The sequence below is a fragment of the Coregonus lavaretus genome, assembly GCF_964263955.1.
Source record: "Coregonus lavaretus genome assembly, chromosome: 20".
Lineage (NCBI taxonomy): Eukaryota > Metazoa > Chordata > Actinopteri > Salmoniformes > Salmonidae > Coregonus > Coregonus lavaretus.
This window is the reverse complement of record NC_140007.1, coordinates 8,906,057-8,925,763: the sequence shown is the minus strand read 5'-3', so window position 1 is coordinate 8,925,763 and position 19,707 is coordinate 8,906,057. Positions and strand designations below refer to the sequence as shown.

At 42.6% G+C, this 19,707-nt stretch overlaps 2 protein-coding genes across 6 annotated transcripts; one reads left to right on the top strand and one right to left on the bottom strand.

Moving 5' to 3' along the window:
- Window positions 1-603: 603 nt before the first annotated feature.
- LOC311147952 (proteasome subunit alpha type-7-like) lies at window positions 604-3,478 on the bottom strand. Of its 2 annotated transcripts, XM_084184803.1 has the most exons (7): window positions 3,162-3,478; window positions 2,907-3,033; window positions 2,496-2,620; window positions 2,294-2,416; window positions 2,022-2,141; window positions 1,835-1,897; window positions 604-1,733 (listed from the first exon to the last, which is right to left on the bottom strand). In XM_084184803.1, the coding sequence occupies exons 1-7, from the start codon at window positions 3,255-3,257 to the stop codon at window positions 1,647-1,649; spliced, it is 741 nt and encodes a 246-aa protein (XP_084040929.1). In that variant the 5' UTR covers window positions 3,258-3,478; the 3' UTR covers window positions 604-1,646. The 2 variants fall into 2 exon arrangements, with proteins under 2 accessions (XP_084040929.1, XP_084040930.1); XM_084184804.1 differs by lacking the exon at window positions 2,294-2,416 and having other exon boundaries at window positions 3,162-3,469.
- A 248-nt stretch (window positions 3,479-3,726) lies between these two features.
- Window positions 3,727-19,692, top strand: LOC311147948 (calcium-responsive transactivator-like). Of its 4 annotated transcripts, none has more exons than XM_084184797.1 (10): window positions 3,727-3,890; window positions 5,080-5,203; window positions 5,359-5,443; window positions 5,601-5,748; window positions 6,333-6,563; window positions 9,509-9,682; window positions 12,163-12,255; window positions 12,495-12,614; window positions 16,110-16,302; window positions 16,457-19,692. In XM_084184797.1, the coding sequence occupies exons 2-10, from the start codon at window positions 5,109-5,111 to the stop codon at window positions 16,581-16,583; spliced, it is 1,266 nt and encodes a 421-aa protein (XP_084040923.1). In that variant the 5' UTR covers window positions 3,727-3,890; window positions 5,080-5,108; the 3' UTR covers window positions 16,584-19,692. The 4 variants fall into 4 exon arrangements, with proteins under 4 accessions (XP_084040923.1, XP_084040924.1, XP_084040922.1 ...); XM_084184798.1 differs by having other exon boundaries at window positions 3,806-3,890; window positions 5,080-5,156; window positions 16,110-16,237; XM_084184796.1 differs by having other exon boundaries at window positions 3,806-3,890; window positions 5,080-5,156.
- The last annotated feature ends 15 nt before the right edge of the window (window positions 19,693-19,707 follow it).

The window sequence follows — 19,707 nt, the reverse complement described above, 5'->3', positions numbered from 1 at the left end:
CATTTCAATTATTGAACCATTGATTCTATTCCTGGATAATATAATGTATAAATGTACACCAAGGTAATTCTTTGTCATGCCTGAATCAGATGGTGGCGACAGTGGTCTCAGCAGGGTCAGGCAGCCAGGGAAGACCAGTCTGTGACGGAGCTGAGGTTAATTTTTGCAGATACATCACTTTATTTGCATATGTTATGGTCTTGTGAAGGCTGGCTGAATTCTGGCAAAGAGTATGTTATTTTATCTCAGCATGTGTACAGATTCTCCCTTCTCCCTGTTTTTGTTTGCTTGGAAATGTTGATACTGGAGACTTATCTGAAGGAACTGTGTAACCAAGCATTTAAAGCGGCTAAGAAATGCATTGCCATTCATTGGAAGGTTGGTTATCCTCCCACAATGTCAAGTTTTGTATCACTAGATTTGATTTATTACAAGATTAAGGGTATACTGGGCAACTTTCATAAGGTCAGGATGCCTTATATGGAATACAGTACGACTAAAGGAGTCTGTATTGAAAACATGCCCACGTCAGGGGAGATACAGTACCAGTCAAAAGTTTGGACACACCTACTCATTCAAGTTATTATTATTATTTATTTTTTTGGGACTCTTTTCTACATTGTAAAATAATAGTGAAGACATCAAAACTATGAAATAACACATATGTAACATATGGAATCATGTAGTAACCAAAAATGTGTTAATAATATATTTTATATTTGAGATTCTTCAAAGTAGCCACCGTTTGCCTTGATGACAGCTTTGCACACTCGTGTTTCTGTATATTACATTTTGCATTCCATTATTTTTCATGAGGTGTTTGTATTGAAGAAACATTGATAATTTATTTTGACTCTTGGGTGCCCCATAACTGAATAAGTATATGAGAAGTGCTTTTGCATTGCTTTTTCTTTATATTTTCTTTGAGCCCATGGTACATTTTGGCTTTTGACAATGTTGTTTTGAATTTGAATTTGCCTGTGCTTTTCAAGATGAAACTGTTGAGGGGAAAATACCTTCAGGTCATTTTTGTGTTCCAGGTATTGTAAATATTACTTATTCATATCATTATAAATAACTTAATTTCAGACCAAATGTCTGCCAGAACTAATGAATCCCTATGTATTGGTTTGTTTTCTATCATTCTTAGCAAATTAAGTGATGTTAAATTGTTACAAATGTAATAAACATGGAAAATTGCTGATTCACTTGTTCTTGTTAATTTTCTCTGTCAAATTATAGTAACTGAAAGTTGTAGTTTAAATACAGATATTTATTCATTGCAAGAATAAGGTAAAGTCTTACGTTTGCATATGGTCGATTAGGGCAGCAGTGTTTCTCAATCCATTTCATTGGGACTCCCAGGGTGGGAGTAGTTTTGTTTTAGCCCAATGCTAGTCTCGGCACCCAGAACAGTCTATCCCAGCACTACCATATCCTACCTGATTCAGCCAAACAAGAGCCTGGTGATTAGTCGAATCAGGTGTGGTAGTGCTGGGCTAGAACAAAAATATGCACTCCTTAGGAGTCCCTCCAGCATTGGATAGAGAAACAATGAGATAATTAATGTAAACAATGAGATTCCTGATGCAATATTTAAGATGGATGAAGGCATGTTTGGTTATGACTTCAATCAAAAAGAGTATTCATGTTTTCTTCTTTTGTTTCTCTGCTTCCTCCTTTTCCTTTTCAATAGCCGTGACATATTCCTCAATTTCCTCTTGGACCAGAATCTATTTACAGTAGAAAAGAGGTCGTTAGGGGAGCATTTAAGTTGCATCATTACACAGGTGAGATCCTCTGACGGATTTGCGGAGGTGTCATGATTTCAAACCTTCATTGATTCATCCCGCTTCATAATGGCCAGCTCAATGTTCTTTCCCCCTGACTGGACAACCTGTGAACACATGGAGCAAACCTTGTGACAAGAATATCTGAGATTTCAACCATTAATAGCAGGTGCTCATGCAATATCGTTGCTGCCAATCAAAAGGTTGGATCTAGACCGGCATAAGCCTCACCTCAAGTAGCGCTCTGACGGCCAGTTTAATGGTGTCTGTATCGGACTCCATATCCTCCTCTTTATAGTTCTTCTCTAGAAACTCACGTACAGTCTTGGCAGATCTTCCAATGGCATTTGCCTATGTACACAACCACATTTAGGTTTTCATATTATGCTCATATTTGATCACATTCCAACTTGAGGTACATTAGGTAATTCATTGGGGTGATGACAAACATGTCAAAGCACCTTTTAATGATTCAGATGTATGGGTCAGAATTACACCCCTACCTTCCAGGCATGATATGTTCCTGAAGGGTCAGTTTGGTACAGATGGGGTGTTCCATCGAAATCAAACCCCACAAGAAGGGAGGAGATGCCAAAGGGCCTTCGCCCATTGCTTTGCGTGTAGCGCTGAAAGTGGGAATATGTAGAAATGATATATCTGCACGTGTATTGTACTGTAGTTTGTGTGTGTGTGTGTGTGTGGTACCTGTTTGATGCTGGAGATGAAGCGTGTGATGTACTCCACAGTCACAGGGTCTTCCACTGTAAGCCTGTGACTCTGACACTCCACCCTAGCCCTGTTAACAACTATCCTGGCATCTGCTGTCAACCCTGCAGGCCATGGGATAAGGAGATAAAGTATGTTACACCAATTAAACACCTCACCCAACAAGGTGAACAAACAATCAAATTGCTCGATTTCAGCAGTAAAATGTAATGTATCATTCAAAGTAGGCCTACATCAACAAATGTTGATGACATAAATTATACCATTCAAATGGTAAGCTAATTACATACTTGCAATCAACCACTTCATACCATCTGTGGCTTGGGTGTGTACTGTGCCTTATTGGTCCTATGTTGGTCTTATTGCCTTATTGGTCATGTCCTAAATTACCTGCAAAGGCCATGAAGACTTTATCGTCCAAGGCGCAGATTTTGCGCACTGTTCTGTCATCTTGGAGCTTGGCCACAGTTTTCTTCTCCACTCCTAGAACAACAACGTTTTTTCCTCGTACTCCAACCTGTAAATGAATTAGGCCCAAGTGATATAGTTGCGCCCGTCCTGATAGGTTATATTTAGCATCGGCACAGTGCTTGACCCATTGTTTTGACCTCAATCAACATTGATATAAATGATAGGCTTACTTACAGCCGTTGAACCTTTTTTGACCGCCTCCTGTGCATAATCCACCTGGAATAAGTGGCCATCAGGTGAGAACACTGTGATGGCACGATCGTAGCTCATCTTCCAAGCACTTCACCTGTACAGAAAAGCTGATTTATTTGTGTCCTCGACTTGCCGACGCTCTTTAACAAAAGTGAAAGTAATCAGACTGAATGAAACAGCAAATTGAAGTTGAACACAGCGCCTCATCCGGACTTTTGTGTGCAACAGCCTTGATTTATTGCGGCCATCGTCGGTTTACGTTGGAGAGCGAGCGCATTGGCTGTCGTGAATCAAAGAACACCCCTACTCCTGTGAGAAATTCTACTGTAGCCTATAGCTGACTGCATGGGTTATACCAACAAATTACTGAGTGAGAGTCTCGACAAAGACGATCTTTTCATAGACATGATGGAATTCTGATCAACTCTCGATTTTACAACAGAACCAAATGAAGAGTATCAATTTATATCCAGGGGAATAGTGGTTTACTGATAATTTATTTTCATTTTGGAGTAATCCAGGGGTTCACACACCCCTACTATTTTCTGAAAATGGAAAACCTAACTATGTCATACTGTACGCAAGATAATAGGCTAAATATTATAATAAAAGGAGCGTTTCTTACCATTTCCTTATATCACAATGTCGGTGGCATTTTCATCGGCGCGCCCAAGGAGCAAAGGGGAGGTGACACAACAAACGATACAAAAGGTATGTCTTTCTCCATTACGTTGTCTAATAGGAAATATTTTATTCTGGTCGATTTGAGAGCGTGCACAGAGTCAGTCAGTGCCAATGGTGGGAAAGTAGTCAACATCAGCACATAACTGGTACAGTAGAGCGAGCCAAACAAAGCGAGGTGATCATAGGACGCTAATGAAAACAGATTGACATTCATCAAAGGCTACTTTTTATTGCGATGTTACTGTTGTCCTCTACGCTGCACAGTGTGGCTTTTCATGGAAGCCTACATAACGGCTACTACGTTATGCGTTAGAACAACACATGTTGTCTAATAATAGCCTATAGCATCCGATAAAAAAAAATCAAGTTTGTCCCGAGTCTGACTGAATGTTTGCTTATTCTGGTGCATGCACTTCATGAGATTTTTTGTTAACTGTTATTTGAGTGATTTTTTTCTTCTTCTTGAAGCAACATTTTATCCTTTACAAAATACACTCCATATGATAGGCTATTGTTACCAAAAATAGCCAAAGATGTGAGTAGACTAGTGAGAATTATTTAGACAGCCAGTGATAAGAGGCAGGTACACTCGATGAATGGATAGTCTGACAGTGGCGGAGATGATGGAAGGTGTGTGGATCACCGGACAGTCTGAGCCTACGTGCAACATCATTGGACCTTTGTTTATTCTCGAAGGAACGGGGAAGACTCTTATTGGTGCTTGTCAAATTGTTGAGGGCATATAATATATATATATATATATATATATATATATATATATATATATATATATATATATATATATATATATATATATTTGTTTTTTACACGGTTAGAGAGCCTTCTTTGGATCGTAGTATCCTATAGAGGACAGGTTCCCCTTTCTTGTTCACACTCGCTTTTTGTCACTGATGTCAGAATGTTGTGATTGGTTGAAGATAATGGAGGCTTTTAGAGTTGCAGGAAAAAAGGAAAAACCATGGCTCTGTCCGACTTAAACAGTCTCTTCTGCCCTAGGCTCTTTCTGGCAACGTTAAATATACTCCAAGAAAAACAGCTGACCCAGATAATTTTGTTCAGAGAGTTGGAATGTAGGAAGGGGGGGGGGGGGGGGGGGGTTGCAAGTCCCGAGAATTCAGGACACTTTATTATAGTGTCATAACACTGTTATAATAAGCTGCTTGCCTAACATGATTATTTTTTTTATCTCCCCAAGATGTTGGATGAAAATCACCATCTGATACAATGCATAATGGATTACCAAAGCAAAGGAAAAACAGCAGAATGCACACAGTAGGAGTCACACCTGTCCTCATAGTGTTGTCACAGATGCATGTTATGTAGGTTACTATAGCAGATGTGTACTTGTATGAAGATGTGTTTTAAGCATGAATATAGTATATCACAGTTTAATGAAAGTCATTATGTTGAAGGCTCCAAGTCTTGATGATCGACTTGTGATTAGTGATTAACCTGTCTTTCTGTGCTTTGACAGGTATCAGCAGATCCTTCACAGAAACCTAGTCTATCTGGCCACGATAGCAGATTCTAATCAGAACATGCAGTCACTGTTACCTGCAGTAAGTCTGTGTGGAATTACGCAACACAATAGAGCCCCATGTTGGTCTTCTTCACTCTCTCTCTCTCTTCCTTACCCGGCCTCAATAGCTGTTCTTTCCTGTAATACAATTCCCAGAGCTGTAAATTCACGTCTCTCCTCTCCTCCTGTTCTCCCAGCCTCCTACCCCTAACATGGGGAGTATGGGTCCTGGAGGAATAGGGCAGAGCGGAGGCAGCGGGCCTCTACACTCCCAGAGTAACCTCAACGACACCATGGCCCCTGGCCTGCCCCCTACCTCTATGATGCAGAGTCAGATGAGCAATGGTGAGACCTCCATCTCCACACGCACGCACGCACGCACGCACGCACACACACACACACACACACAATATCCACTGTACCTGTACGTGTGTACTATCTAACTGCTTGCCTCTCTGCCCAACTGACTGTCTGCTGCATGTATGTATGTCGTCTGTCTGTCTACCTCTCCTATGGCAGCATATTTGATCTCGTCCTCTGCTCTGTCCAGACATCATTCTATGGGTGCATCTCAATATTTTAAAGTGGCTTCCTCTTCTGCACTGATCACTTAAGACAGGATACTGTAAGTGGATGCTAACTGCACATTAAGTAATGGAGACGAGGAAAGAAAGCCACGTTAGACTATTGAGATACACCTCTTTGTATCCATACAGGTCTTTGTCCATTTGTCTCTCCACTAATTCTTCTCTCGTAGTCTCTCCTCATAATATACACACCCTTGATTCAAAACTTCATTCTAGTCCTACACAAGCCTCCTGTGGTGTAGCGATGAACTGAATGTGTTGCGTTTCCGTGGCGCCTGTGACCATGCTGGCGCTGCGTGTGCCTGAGTGGCTGGCTGCTCTGACTGCTCTGTGTGTCGTCAGGCCCCAGCCACGCTCCCATGCAGCAGCAGGCGGGTCAGACACAGTCGGCTGGGACCTCATCCACGTCCCTCAGCCTGCCAGCCACCACCCATGGCTCAGCCTCCGGCTACAGCCACCCCATGCCCCCCTCCTCCCAGGGCAGCATGATCCAGGGCCCTGGCCCAGGCTACGGTTCCTCCTCTTCCTCTTCTACCTCCTCCCGCAGCAACCTCAACATGCAGTCCAACACAGGTGAGCCAGCCAGGTGCAGAGGAACCAGCGACAAGGGATAAGCGGCATAGCAATACACCATCAAAGCCAATTAAATGAAATCGTTATTGGAAACACTATTCCTTTGGGAATACCTAATTGCTAATTCCGCTATTCTATTTTGTTTTCTCCAGCGAGTCTTGTTGCTAAGTGCATTGGTAACGAATGTTGAGTCCACTCATAGCGTATTGTGATTGGCAGGAAGTGAGCAGGGAGGGTGAGAGGCCAGCCCCCACTTGAGTAAATGTCAGAGCTCTGGAAGGGAAGGGGGGGTGATCAGGGAGGAAGGGAAGCAAAGAGGTTGAACAATAGAGGATGAAATCATAGAGCAGGGATCATCAACTTGATTCAGCCGTGGGCCAATTTTTCTTCTTGAGCGGATGGTCGTGGGGCCGGAACATGACCGCAAGAAGGCCAAACAGATATAATATTTTGACTAAAACATAATAATTTTAAACCGTACTTATATTTGTATATGATCACGTGTCTCGCTATTATGCGTGGGAATACTTGGGAACAAATTTCCAAAATTAAAATCACTTGGAGCTGATTTCCTGGTGTTTTTACAGTCTTTTTTTGTCCCCCCAAAAAACAATAATAAAAAAACAACGATATACTGGATACTGAACAAAAATATAAATGCAACATGTGAAGTGTTGGTCCCATGTTTCATGAGCTGAAATAAAATATCCCAGAAGTTCTCTAAAATGTTGTGCACAAATTTGTTTACATCCCTGTTAGTGAGCATTTCTCCTTTGCCAAGATAATCCATCTACTTGACAGGTGTGGCATATCAAGAAGCTGATTAAACATCATGATCATTACACAGGTGCACCTTGTTCTGGGGACAATAAAAGGCCACTCTAAAATGTGCCGTTTTGTCACACAATACAATGCCACAGATGTCTCAAGTTTTGAGAGAGTGTGCAATTGGCATGCTGACTGCAGGAATGTCCATCAGAGCTGTTGCATGATAATTGAATGTTAATTTCTCTACCATAAGCTGCGTCCAATGTTGTTTTAGAGAATTTGGCAGTACGTCCAACCGGCCTAACAACCGCAGACCACGTGTAACCACGCCAGCCCAGGACCTCCACATCATGCTTCTTCACCTGCGGGATGGTCTGAGACAAGCCACCCGGACAGCTGATTAAACTGCGAGTTTGCACAACCAAATAATTTATTTACAAACTGTCAGAAACCGTCTCAGGGAAGCAGTTCTGTGTGCTCGTCATCTACACCAGGGACCTGACTGCAGTTCAGCGTCGTAACCGACTTCAGTGGGCAAATCCTCACCTTCGATGGCCACTGGCATGCTGGAGAAGTGTGCTCTTCACGGATGAATCCCGGTTTCAACTGTACTGGGCAGATGGCAGCGTGTATGGCGTTGTGTGGGCGAACAGTTTACTGATGTCAATGTTGTGAATAGAGTGCCCCATGGTGGCGGTTGGGTTATGGTATGGGCAGGCATAAGCTACGGACAAAGAACACAATTGCATTTTATCACAGATATACCGTGACGAGATCCTGGGGCCCAATGTCGTGCCATTCATCCGCCGCCATCACCTCATGGTTCAGCATGCACGGCCCCAAGGATCTGTACACAATTCCTGGAAGCTGAACATTTCCCAGTTCTTCCATGGTCTGCATACTCACCAGACATGTCACCCATTGAGCATGTTTGGGATGCTCTGGATCAACGTGTATGACAGCGTGTTCCAGTTACCGCCAATATCAAGCAACTTCGCACAGCCATTGAAGAGGAGTGGGACAATATTCCACAGGCCACAATCAACAGCCTGATCAACTCTATGCGAAGGAGATGTGTCGCGCTGCATGAGGCAAATGGTGGTCACACCAGATACTGACTGGTTTCCTGATCCATGCCCCTACTAGGTATCTGTGATCAACAGATGCATATCTGTATTCCCAGTCATGAAATCCATAGATTAGGGCCTAATTAATTTATTTCAATTGACCGATTTCCTTATATGAACTGTAACTCAGTTAAAATCTTTGAAATTGTTGCATTTATATTTTTGTTCAGTGTATAATTCATTATTTTTGCTCAGAAAACTTGGGGGGCCAAATAAAACCGCCAGTTTGCGAACCCTTTCTTAGAGTGATACATGTGTATCTGAGAGTGTAGTGTGGAGGTTGGGATTGAGGGTGTACTGTAATTTTCCCTGTATCAGTAGGGCCAAGAGAGGGAGGGAGAGATAGGGAGGGAGTTCTGCTCTCCGAGGATTCTAGAAAATGAGGATTGTATTGATTTAGACAGGAGGCAGGACACCGGTGGATGATTCACTGATCCAAGGAACCCCTGAAGGTATTCCACCTCCACAGCTTTTCAACATCATTCTCAATAACCTCCCCTCTGCCCTCTCTGTTAGAAAAACTTCTCTAGTCTTTATACACTTGAACTTCACACTCCAAAACCTGTGAATGTCTGCATTTTCCTGTATGAACGACAAGAAGAACCAAACACATTCAGTTCATCAGACTGGTAGGCAGCCCCATCCTCCCTCTGGAGTCTAGTATCGTCGCTAGTCTAGCCCCAGTCACCTCCCTGCTTCAGGCTCTCCTCTCCTGACATCTAACCCTGACATGCAGCCCTGCAGCCCACCCACGTCTCCCTGGTTGTCCATGTGTATTTATCTCTGTTTTATGCACTGACCCCTCTCTGGCTTCTTTTCCATTTACTCCAGAGCATTTTAAAGCCTCTCTCTCTCCCAGATTCTTTGAGTTTTGAAACAGACCCCCTCCCTTCCTGGCTACTCTCTGACTGTCATGGCCCCTCCCTTTTGGCTTAATTTTTCTCTTTTGATTCTGCCTATTGATGACAATGATGAAGATGTTGACATTGTGTGTGTGTTAATGTATAAGATCCCTCCCCATAACGCCCCTTCCCCCACACCCCCTTTTAGTCTCCATGATGCACCAGCAGTCGGCCACACCTCATTACCCGTCATCCCAGACTGGGGGCGGACAGCAGCAGTACCAGGGCCAGCAGGCTGCTATGGGCATGTTGGGGCAGAGTGGACAAGGCAACAGCATGATGAGCCAGAGGCCCATGGGGACCTTCCGACCCACACAGCAAGGTAGGTGACCGTGGCTTTCTCTGTCTTTCTCCAGGCTGCTGCGGTTTGGTTATGGGCTGCAGATGAATGCTACGTCTGCAGGGATGCATGGGGCTCACTGTGGTCTAAATGTGGAGAAAATTGCTATATGGTTCTGGGTGAAGAAGGTGACTAGGTTTTAGGTGGAGATGATTACTAGAGGAACTCCTGAAGATATAGCCACAGCGGATGCAGACGACATGGATGTTGGCTGAAACGTGGAGATGTTAATGGTTAGCAGGTGTTTAGGAGGTGTGAGCCTAAAAATCAGACTATGATATTTATGGTGGATATAATCTGTCACGGATGCGCATACGTTACCATGGTATCGCAGGTGTGTAGCCCAGATGATCTGACCCATAGTAATGGCCTGCCTGTGACTTTAAGAGGCAGACTGAAGATTTATGGCTGTTGTCACATGGAGTCCCAGTCACTGTAAATCACTTTACCCATGCTGTGTCAGCATGTGCCTAAAACTAGTCCCTCAACGTCCCCTTGTGTTTGGTGTGGGACGTGGGCTAGGCACGTACCTCACAGAGACTAATCAGTAGCTCGTCTGTAGGATGTCTGAGAAAATGTCTCCAGGGCAACAGAGGTCACTTGCCCTGGGTTGTATGTTGTGGCTTGGTCTTATCCCAGCTTGTCCAGGTACAATCACTAGATATTGTCTACAAGGAGTCTATTGTTCCAGTGTATAGTTCATCACTGACAATGGATATTTCTCAATGGGAAATTGAATCGTTTATTTTTTTTGCCATGGAAGATTATTTGTTCACTAGCCGTTGACTGCTGTGATAATGGTCCTTTTTGCATTACGTTATAAGATCAATATGTTGTAGAATATTTATATTTAGCGAGACTGTGAGTTGCTGTCTTGCAGATACAGCGATATTTCTAGCAATACTTCTGGCAACGGAAATACATATATTTGGTTTCTGATTCGATTGTTTGTGAAGGAATGGCATCTGGAGTTTCTGCACACCACCACCACAGCGTCTCCCATATGATTGGCCCACTGGGATTTCTAAAACCACTTTGTCATTGGTCCTTTCAGAAAGTCATATTTCATTTAATTCTCATAGGATTCTATATTTTTTCAGATCATGGTTTGGATAGGGCTGAACATTCTGAAATTAGATTGATTGGACTCAAATGGAAGCCAAAATGATGAATTTTCTTCCCATGACAAACATTACCAATTCCCATTTCAGATACAGTAGGGAATAGGGCGGCAGGTAGCGTAGTGGGTAAGAGCGTTGTGCCAGTAACCGAAAGGTCGCTGGTTCTAATCCCCGAGCCTCCTAGGTGAAAAATCTGTCGATGTGCCCTTAAGCAAGGCACTTAACCCTAATTGCTCCTGTAAGTCGCTCTGGATAAGAGCGTCTGCTAAATGACTAAAATGTAAATGTAAATGTAATGTAAATGGAATAGTAGTAGTAGTAGTAGAATAGTAGAATAGAACAAAGTAACTGAAATACCGATTACGTAGGTTTCCACAAGAGACTTCAATCTACTCTACTAATAGGACCTCTTGAACTTGAGTCATTCAACTACAAAAAAGCTTCTCATTACGTAATTAGCACCCATGAGACACCACTTCTCTCTCTCTCTCTCTCTATCTTACACACACACACACACACACACACACACACACATACACACACACACACACACACACACACACACACACACACACACTCCCCTCCAACTGCCAAAGCGCCCTGGCCCAGCCCACTTTAGTCACCAACACAGAGGCCCATTGGTCCGACCAGCTGATTAACCAATCCTGGTGTCGACTGTCTTGCAGGATCTGCACCGCAGTACATGGGACAAGACGATTTCTACGGAGAGCAGTACGGACACACTCAGAGCTCCAGCGAGCCCATAAACCAGCAGTATTACCCTGATGGTAATCATTTAGAGCCTTGACCCTCACACACACAACCCCTCCAAAACACACACACACCCATACATGCCATACCGTCTCAGTGTTATCCCACTGCCCTGTCTTCAAGTTATACTGCAGTGCTGAACTCCATATTCCAATCCTCTGGCTTCTTGTCTTTCCTTTCCCTTTATGTGGGAGTTCAATTGGAGTCTTTTGTACGGTGGATTTTTGTGGATGGATTATGATTGTTATGGCAAAGTGCTGAGGTTGGTCTTAGAACTGTTTCCTCCCGGTGTGTCTCTGTCAATAGTGTTCCCCTTTGGTGTGCCGAAATGTGAGATTTCCCATTTTTGAAAATCGTTCAGGGCAGAGCTCCAACTGATTCTAGGGTGTTTTTGTGTGCTTTGTGTCTGCAAATGTCTGTTTGTGCTCTTGCCATCTTATGGGTGCACACCTATGTATGTAAGCTTTTTACAAACTGTGAGAGGACCAAGCTCTCTACTGTAACTGTGTGAGGAGCCACATTGTTTTTGGTAGATTGGTTTTGTCATGTGCTCATTCCTGCCCCCTCCAGGTCATGGCGAGTACTCCTACCAACAGTCGTCCTACGGTGAACAGGGCTATGAGAGGTCCTTTGACGAGTCCTCACAACACTACTACGAAGGAGGTATGTTCCCAAAACACACAGACTCATGCCTAATAAGCATAAAGGTTGTGTAACTTGTGATAGTATTGTAGCTGCTAGCTATGTGCCACAGTAGGCCTAATCTCGGACACCCAGAACTAAAATCTTGCGTAATTGCGTCAGATGCTCGATTACTATTTATGTTACATGCATCTGTCCACGAGAGATTACAGTATGAAGTTAAGCCTTGATGTGGTTAAATTACTACTCCCGACCCCCAGGCAACTCCCAGTACAGTCAGCAGCAGCCTCAGTACCAGCAGGGGTCAGGCCAGCAGCAGCCCTTCAGCCAACAACAGTACCCCTCACAGCAGGGCTACAGTGGACAGCCACAGGGCTATGGTAAGGAACACACACATAGGCGCACACACACACACATGCTTGCATGAACGCACAGACATACAGTGGCTTACGAAATGATTCACCCCCCTTGGTATTTTTCCTATTTTGGTGCCTTACAACCTGGAATTAAAATGGAATTTTAGGGAGTTTGTATCATTTTGATTTACACAACATGCCTACCACTTTGAAGATGCAAAATATTTTTGATTGTGAAACAAACAAGAAATAAGACAAGAAAACAGAACTTGAGCGTGCATAACTATTCACCGCCCCAAAGTCAATACTTTGTAGAGCCACCTTTTGCAGCAATTACAGCTGCAAGTCTCTTGGGGTATGTCTTTATAAGCTTGGCACATCTAGCCACTGGGATTTTTGCCCATTCTTCAAGGCAACACTGCTCCAGCTCCTTCAAGTTGGATGGGTTCCGCTGGTGTACAGCAATCTTTAAGTCATACCACAGATTCTCAATTGGATTGAGGTCTGGGCTTTGACTAGGCCATTCCAAGACATTTAAATGTTTCCCCTTAAACCACTCGAGTGTTGCTTTAGCAGTATGCTTAGGGTCATTGTCCTGCTGGAAGGTGAACCTCCGTCCCAGTCTCAAATCTCTGGAAGACTGAAACAGGTTTCCCTCAAGAATTTCCCTCTATTTAGCGCCATCCATCATTCCTTCAATTCTGACCAGTTTCCCAGTCCCTGCCGATGAGAAATATCCCCACAGCATGATGCTGCCACCACCATGCTTCACTGTGGGGATGGTGTTCTCAGGGTGATGAGAGGTGTTGGGTTTGCACCAGACATTGCATTTTTCTTGATGGTCAAAAAGCTCAATTTTAGTCTCATCTGACCAGAGTACCTTCTTCCATATGTTTGGGGAGTCTCCCACATGCCTTTTGGCGAACACCAAACGTGCTTGCTTATTAAAAGCAATGGCTTTTTTCTGGCCATTCCTCCGTAAAGCCCAGTTCTGTGGAGTGTACAGCTTAAAGTGGTCCTATGGACAGATACTCCAATCTCCAATGTGAAGCTTTGCAGCTCCTTCAGGGTTATGTTTGGTCTCTTTGTTGCCTCTGATTAATGCCCTCCTTGCCTGGTCCATGAGTTTTGGTGGGCGGCCCTCTCTTGGCAGGTTTGTTGTGGTGCCATATTCTATCCATTTTTAAATAATGGATTTAATGGTGCTCCGTGGGATGTTCAAAGTTTCTGATATTTTTTTTATAACCAAACCCTGATCTGTACTTCTCCACAACTTTGTCCCTGACCTGTTTGGAGAGCTCCTTGGTCTTCATGGTGCCGCTTGCTTGGTGGTGCCCCTTGCTTAGTGGTGTTGTAGACTCTGGGGCCTTTCAGAACAGGTGTATACAGTGGGGGAAAATAGTATTTAGTCAGCCACCAATTGTGCAAGTTCTCCCACTTAAAAAGATGAGAGAGGCCTGTAATTTTCATCATAGGTACACGTCAACTATGACAGAAAAAATGAGAGAAAAAAAATCCAGAAAATCACATTGTAGGATTTTTTATGAATTTATTTGCAAACTATGGTGGAAAATAAGTATTTGGTCAATAACAAACGTTTCTCAATACTTTGTTGTATACCCTTTGTTGGCAATGACACAGGTCAAACGTTTTCTGTAAGTCTTCACAAGGTTTTCACACACTGTTGCTGGTATTTTGGCCCATTCCTCCATGCAGATCTCCTCTAGAGCAGTGATGTTTTGGGACTGTCGCTGGGCAACACAAACTTTCAGCTCCCTCCAAAGATTTTCTATGGGGTTGAGATCTGGAGACTGGCTAAGCCACTCCAGGACCTTGAAATGCTTCTTACGAAGCCACTCCTTCATTGCCTGGGCGGTGTGTTTGGGATCATTGTCATGCTGAAAGACCCAGCCACGTTTCATCTTCAATGCCCTTGCTGATGGAAGGAGGTTTTCACTCAAAATCTCATGATACATGGCCCCATTCATTCTTTCCTTTACACGGATCAGTCGTCCTGGTCCCTTTGCAGAAAAACAGCCCCAAAGCATGATGTTTCCACCCCCATGCTTCAGAGTAGGTATGGTGTTCTTTGGATGCAACTCAGCATTCTTTGTCCTCCAAACACGACGAGTTGAGTTTTTACCAAAAAGTTATATTTTGGTTTCATCTGACCATATGACATTCTCCCAATCCTCTTCTGGATCATCCAAATGCACTCTAGCAAACTTCAGACGGGCCTGGACATGTACTGGCTTAAGCAGGGGGACACGTCTGGCACTGCAGGATTTGAGTCCCTGGCGGCGTAGTGTGTTACTGATGGTAGGCTTTGTTACTTTGGTCCCAGCTCTCTGCAGGTCATTCACTAGGTTCCCCCGTGTGGTTCTGGGATTTTTGCTCACCGTTCTTGTGATCATTTTGACCCCACGGGGTGAGATCTTGCGTGGAGCCCCAGATCGAGGGAGATTATCAGTGGTCTTGTATGTCTTCCATTTCCTAATAATTGCTCCCACAGTTGATTTCTTCAAACCAAGCTGCTTACCTATTGCAGATTCAGTCTTCCCAGCCTGGTGCAGGTCTACAATTTTGTTTCTGGTGTCCTTTGACAGCTCTTTGGTCTTGGCCATAGTGGAGTTTGGAGTGTGACTGTTTGAGGTTGTGGACAGGTGTCTTTTATACTGATAACAAGTTCAAACAGGTGCCATTAATACAGGTAACGAGTGGAGGACAGAGGAGCCTCTGAAAGAAGAAGTTACAGGTCTGTGAGAGCCAGAAATCTTGCTTGTTTGTAGGTGACCAAATACTTATTTTCCACCATAATTTGCAAATAAATTCATTAAAAATCCTACAATGTGATTTTCTGGATTTTCTTTTCTCAGTTTGTCTGTCATAGTTGACGTGTAACTATGATGAACATTACAGGCCTCTCTCGTCTTTTTAAGTGGGAGAACTTGCACAATTGGTGGCTGACTAAATACTTTTTTTCCCCACTGTATATACTGAGGTCATGTGACAGATCATGTGGCACTTAGATTGCACACAGGTGGACTTTATTTAACTAATTATGTGACTTCTGAAGGTAATTGGTTGCACCAGATCTTATTTAGGGGCTTCATAGCAAAGGGTGTGAATACATATGCACGTACCACTTATCCGTTATTTATTTTTTGTAATTTTTTGAAACAAGTTATTTTTTCATTCCACTATTTTGTGTATGTCCATTACATGAAATGCAAATAAAAATCCATTTAAATTACAGGTTGTAATGCAAAAAAATAGGAAAAACGCCAAGGGGATGAATACTTTTGCAAGGCACTGTACGTTGACAGACACACAGACAGACACACACATGCCTATGTTTTGCTATGGACATATTGATGTTGCTCATTAAATGCTGATAGTTGGGATGGTTGGGAATTGAACATTAAATCAGTACATTTCTTTTGAAAGATGATGATTGTTTCACTGTGACATCCGTCAGTGTGATTCAAGACTTTGTTGATTGACTGATTTGGTCTCCAGGTCCAGGTCAAGGTGCATCGTCCCAGTACCCCCAGTACCAGCAGGATCAGGGCCAGCAGTACAGCTCCTACCGCTCCTCCCAGGCTGCCTCTGGGGCACAGACACAGAGGCCCTACGCCTACCAACAGGTACAGCTACAGCTAACCCCAACCCCACGTTTTGAGGAGGACCATGCTGTCCAACAAAACATTGGGTAAATTGGGCAACTCACACCGCAAATTACCACAGTGGCGATGCCCATGGGTTGCTTTGAATCATGAGAAAGTATTCATGAACAAAAGTATTCCCCATCTCATGTTGACCTGAAATGACTAAAGATGTTTATCTTCTACCTCCCTTTCTCTTAGGGTCAATACGGAAACTACCAGCAGTAAGGCACCACCTCCTGGGAAAAGTGGTGGACAAGTTAGGCAAGGGAACAGTTCTGTGAATACCCCCCAACAGTCGTGTGTAAACCAGTCTCTGAGTAAATGAGTTAGATTTATCTCTGAATCCTTTCAGTTTGCTGAGACACAGATTAGCAGGCTAGACTAAGTCAGATCCATGTTCTGCTGGTTCATTATTTTCTAACTGAGTAGAGGTGAACTGGTTCAGGAGATCCTGTATGAAGCACCTCTCATCTCTGCTTTTTCTCCTTCTCCTCACCCTCGAAGAGGATTTGAATTATGGGGGTATCTGGTAACAAATCGGGGCACCCCCAAAAGCATTATTAAATTAACGGGGGCACCCTCATAAGTGTTGAAAAGACTCATATGTTTAATTCTAACCTTGCCTCTAAATGTCTTCCTTTCTTGGTCTCTCTCCTCTCTATCACTCTCTCATCCTCCTTTTCTGTCTTTGTCTTTCACAGGGTGCACAATACAAGTGCTGTCCTCTGTCTTTAAGATTGTAATTTATAATGTGCCCAGGTCACGAAAATAACGTTTGGTAACATTTACTTAAGATTGAGCTAATATAATACGTTCAGCATCTTTTATTCAGTGTAAAGAATAACTTGATTAAGGTGAAAATGGGACTTGTCAGTATAGTTCAACCTGAAGTGTTCAGGTTGTGTTTGAAACTGTGAAGTTGTGTAGGTCGGTGTGTGGTGTTACCGACTGTTCAGTGTTACCACTCTGTCTGTGTATGAAGAACCAATGTTTGAGTAAGGTTATAGACACAATAGCTGGTAGATTGACAAGAGTGTGCAACTATCAACAACCATCATAATATTACAACTAATATATACAATCCATTTCCTTGATCAATCCCTTTTGTTAATTCTTTAATTTTGTTTGATATCTTTTAACTAAGCCTTTTTTTTTATTAATCAAAATTATTTGTAACGTTTTATATGTTGGGACTTTTTCCATGCTATATTTACACAGAACAAAAATATAAATGCAACATTCAACAATTTAAAAGATTTTACTGAGTTACAGTTCATATAAGGAAATCAGTCAATTTAAATGAATTCATTAGGCCCTAATCTACGGATTTCACATGACTGGGAATAGAGATATGCATCTGTTGGTCACAGACACCTTTTTTAAAAAGGTAGGGGCGTGGATCAATTGTGTTCATTGTTCATAGCTTATGCCTGCCCATACCATAACCCCACCGCCACCATGGGGCACTCTGTTCACAACGCTGCCATCAGCAAACACCTTGCCCACACGACGCCATACACACTGTCTGCCATTAGCCCGGTACAGTTGAAACCGGGATTCATCCGTGAAGAGCACACTTCTACAGCATGCCAATGGCCATTGAAAGGTGAGCATTTGCCCACCGAAGTCGGTTATGACGCCGAACTGTCCCTGAGACAGTTTCTGACAGTTTGTGCAGAAATTATTTGGTTGTGCAAACCCACAGTTTCATCAGCTGTCCATGTTGTTGGTATCGGACGATCCCGCAGGCGAAGAAGCCAGATGTGGAGGTCCTGGGCTGGCATAGTTATATGTGGTCTTCCGTTGAGAGACCTGTTGGACGTACTGCCAAATTCTCTAAAATGATGTTGGAGGCAGTTTATGGTAGAGAAATGAACATTAAATTCTCTGCAAATAGTTCTGGTGGACATTCCTGCAGTCAGCATGCCAATTGCACGCTCCCTCAAAACTTGAGACATCTGTGGCATTGTGTTATGTGACAAAATGGCACATTTTAGAGTGGCATTTTATTGTCCCCAGCACAAGGTGCACCTGTGTAATAATCATGCTGTTTAATCAGCTTCTTGATATGCCACACCTGCTAGGTGGATGGATTATCTTGGCAAAGGAGAAATGCTCACTAACAGGGATGTAACAAATTTGTGCACAACATTTGACAGAAATAAGCTTTTTGTGCGTATGGAACATTTATGGGATCTTTAATTTCAGCTCATGAAACATGGGGCCAACACTTTACATGTGGCGTTTATATTTTTGTTCAGTATATTTATTTATCAAAATACAATTTGTTTTATTTAATTATCATATGTTTAAGTTTTTATTTTTCTGTCTCATTCTCTGTAATGCACTTTTACGTATAGTAGTTGTTTCTAAGAAATGATTTCCAAACAGCTAAAGTAAAGTAACACACAGGGAGAGGATTTTAGAATGTTTTTAGCAATCGGCACAACACTTTTTCAATACGTGCAATACAGTCAGTCACTGGAGCAGAGGATAAGATTATCAGTAGGCTTGATAATGGACATTAATGACTTTCTGTGTGCTACCACACACTATTGAGTCTATAGCCTATTAGGGTACAAAAATGAAAAGTCTTAGCCTTGTGTCTAGTTGATTACATAATCCAAAGTATTATTTTTGCCAATTGTGTTTGGGGTTTGCTTCAACTGTCTTAACCCATTTTTAGGGATATTTTGTTAAGTATTACGTTCTAACCAATGTGATGTAGTCGTAGCCTATGTGTGTGAGTGCATATGGCATACATGTTTGGTGTATGTTTACAGAAACAAAAAAAGTTTACCATTTGTCTTACTCAATTTACTTTATTCGAAGTGATCATAGATCAAGTGTTGGTTGGTAAGTCCTTAGGAGTGTTATAGAAGACAAGTGTCAAATCGGTTTGTCCCACAAACACACTTGCCTTATAATTTCTATGACAATGTACAATATGTGGTTGTTTTTATTTACATCAAAAGATTTGATCATTTAATGAAAATCATGGTTTGGTTTGTGGTATAGGCCACCATATAGGTATATGTATATCCCCTGTAATAATCCTAGTAATGTCAGACTGGAACTTAACTATAAAATGCTGAAAAGGGGACAGCACAACTCATTACACTTGTATGTTGCCAAGGCAGTGGGAATAAACAGCAGGATACCTGAGGTACCTGGCTGTCAAACAGCTCAATGACTGTATGTCAACTCTACAGTGACAATCATAGGCTTCTTTAGACTGAATAATATATCATTGCATTCATTTCCTGTGAATTGGATATTTACTGTAGTGTTTTGCTTATAATGCAATACCTTGCGCGTGTGTGTGACAGAATAAATGGTTTGTTTGTGCATAACCAAATATGAATGTTTAATTGCTTCTTCATATTCGTTTTTTGTTACTGTTTAATATGTAAAATAAATTGACTTTCACCTTGTTTTGTATCTGTCTT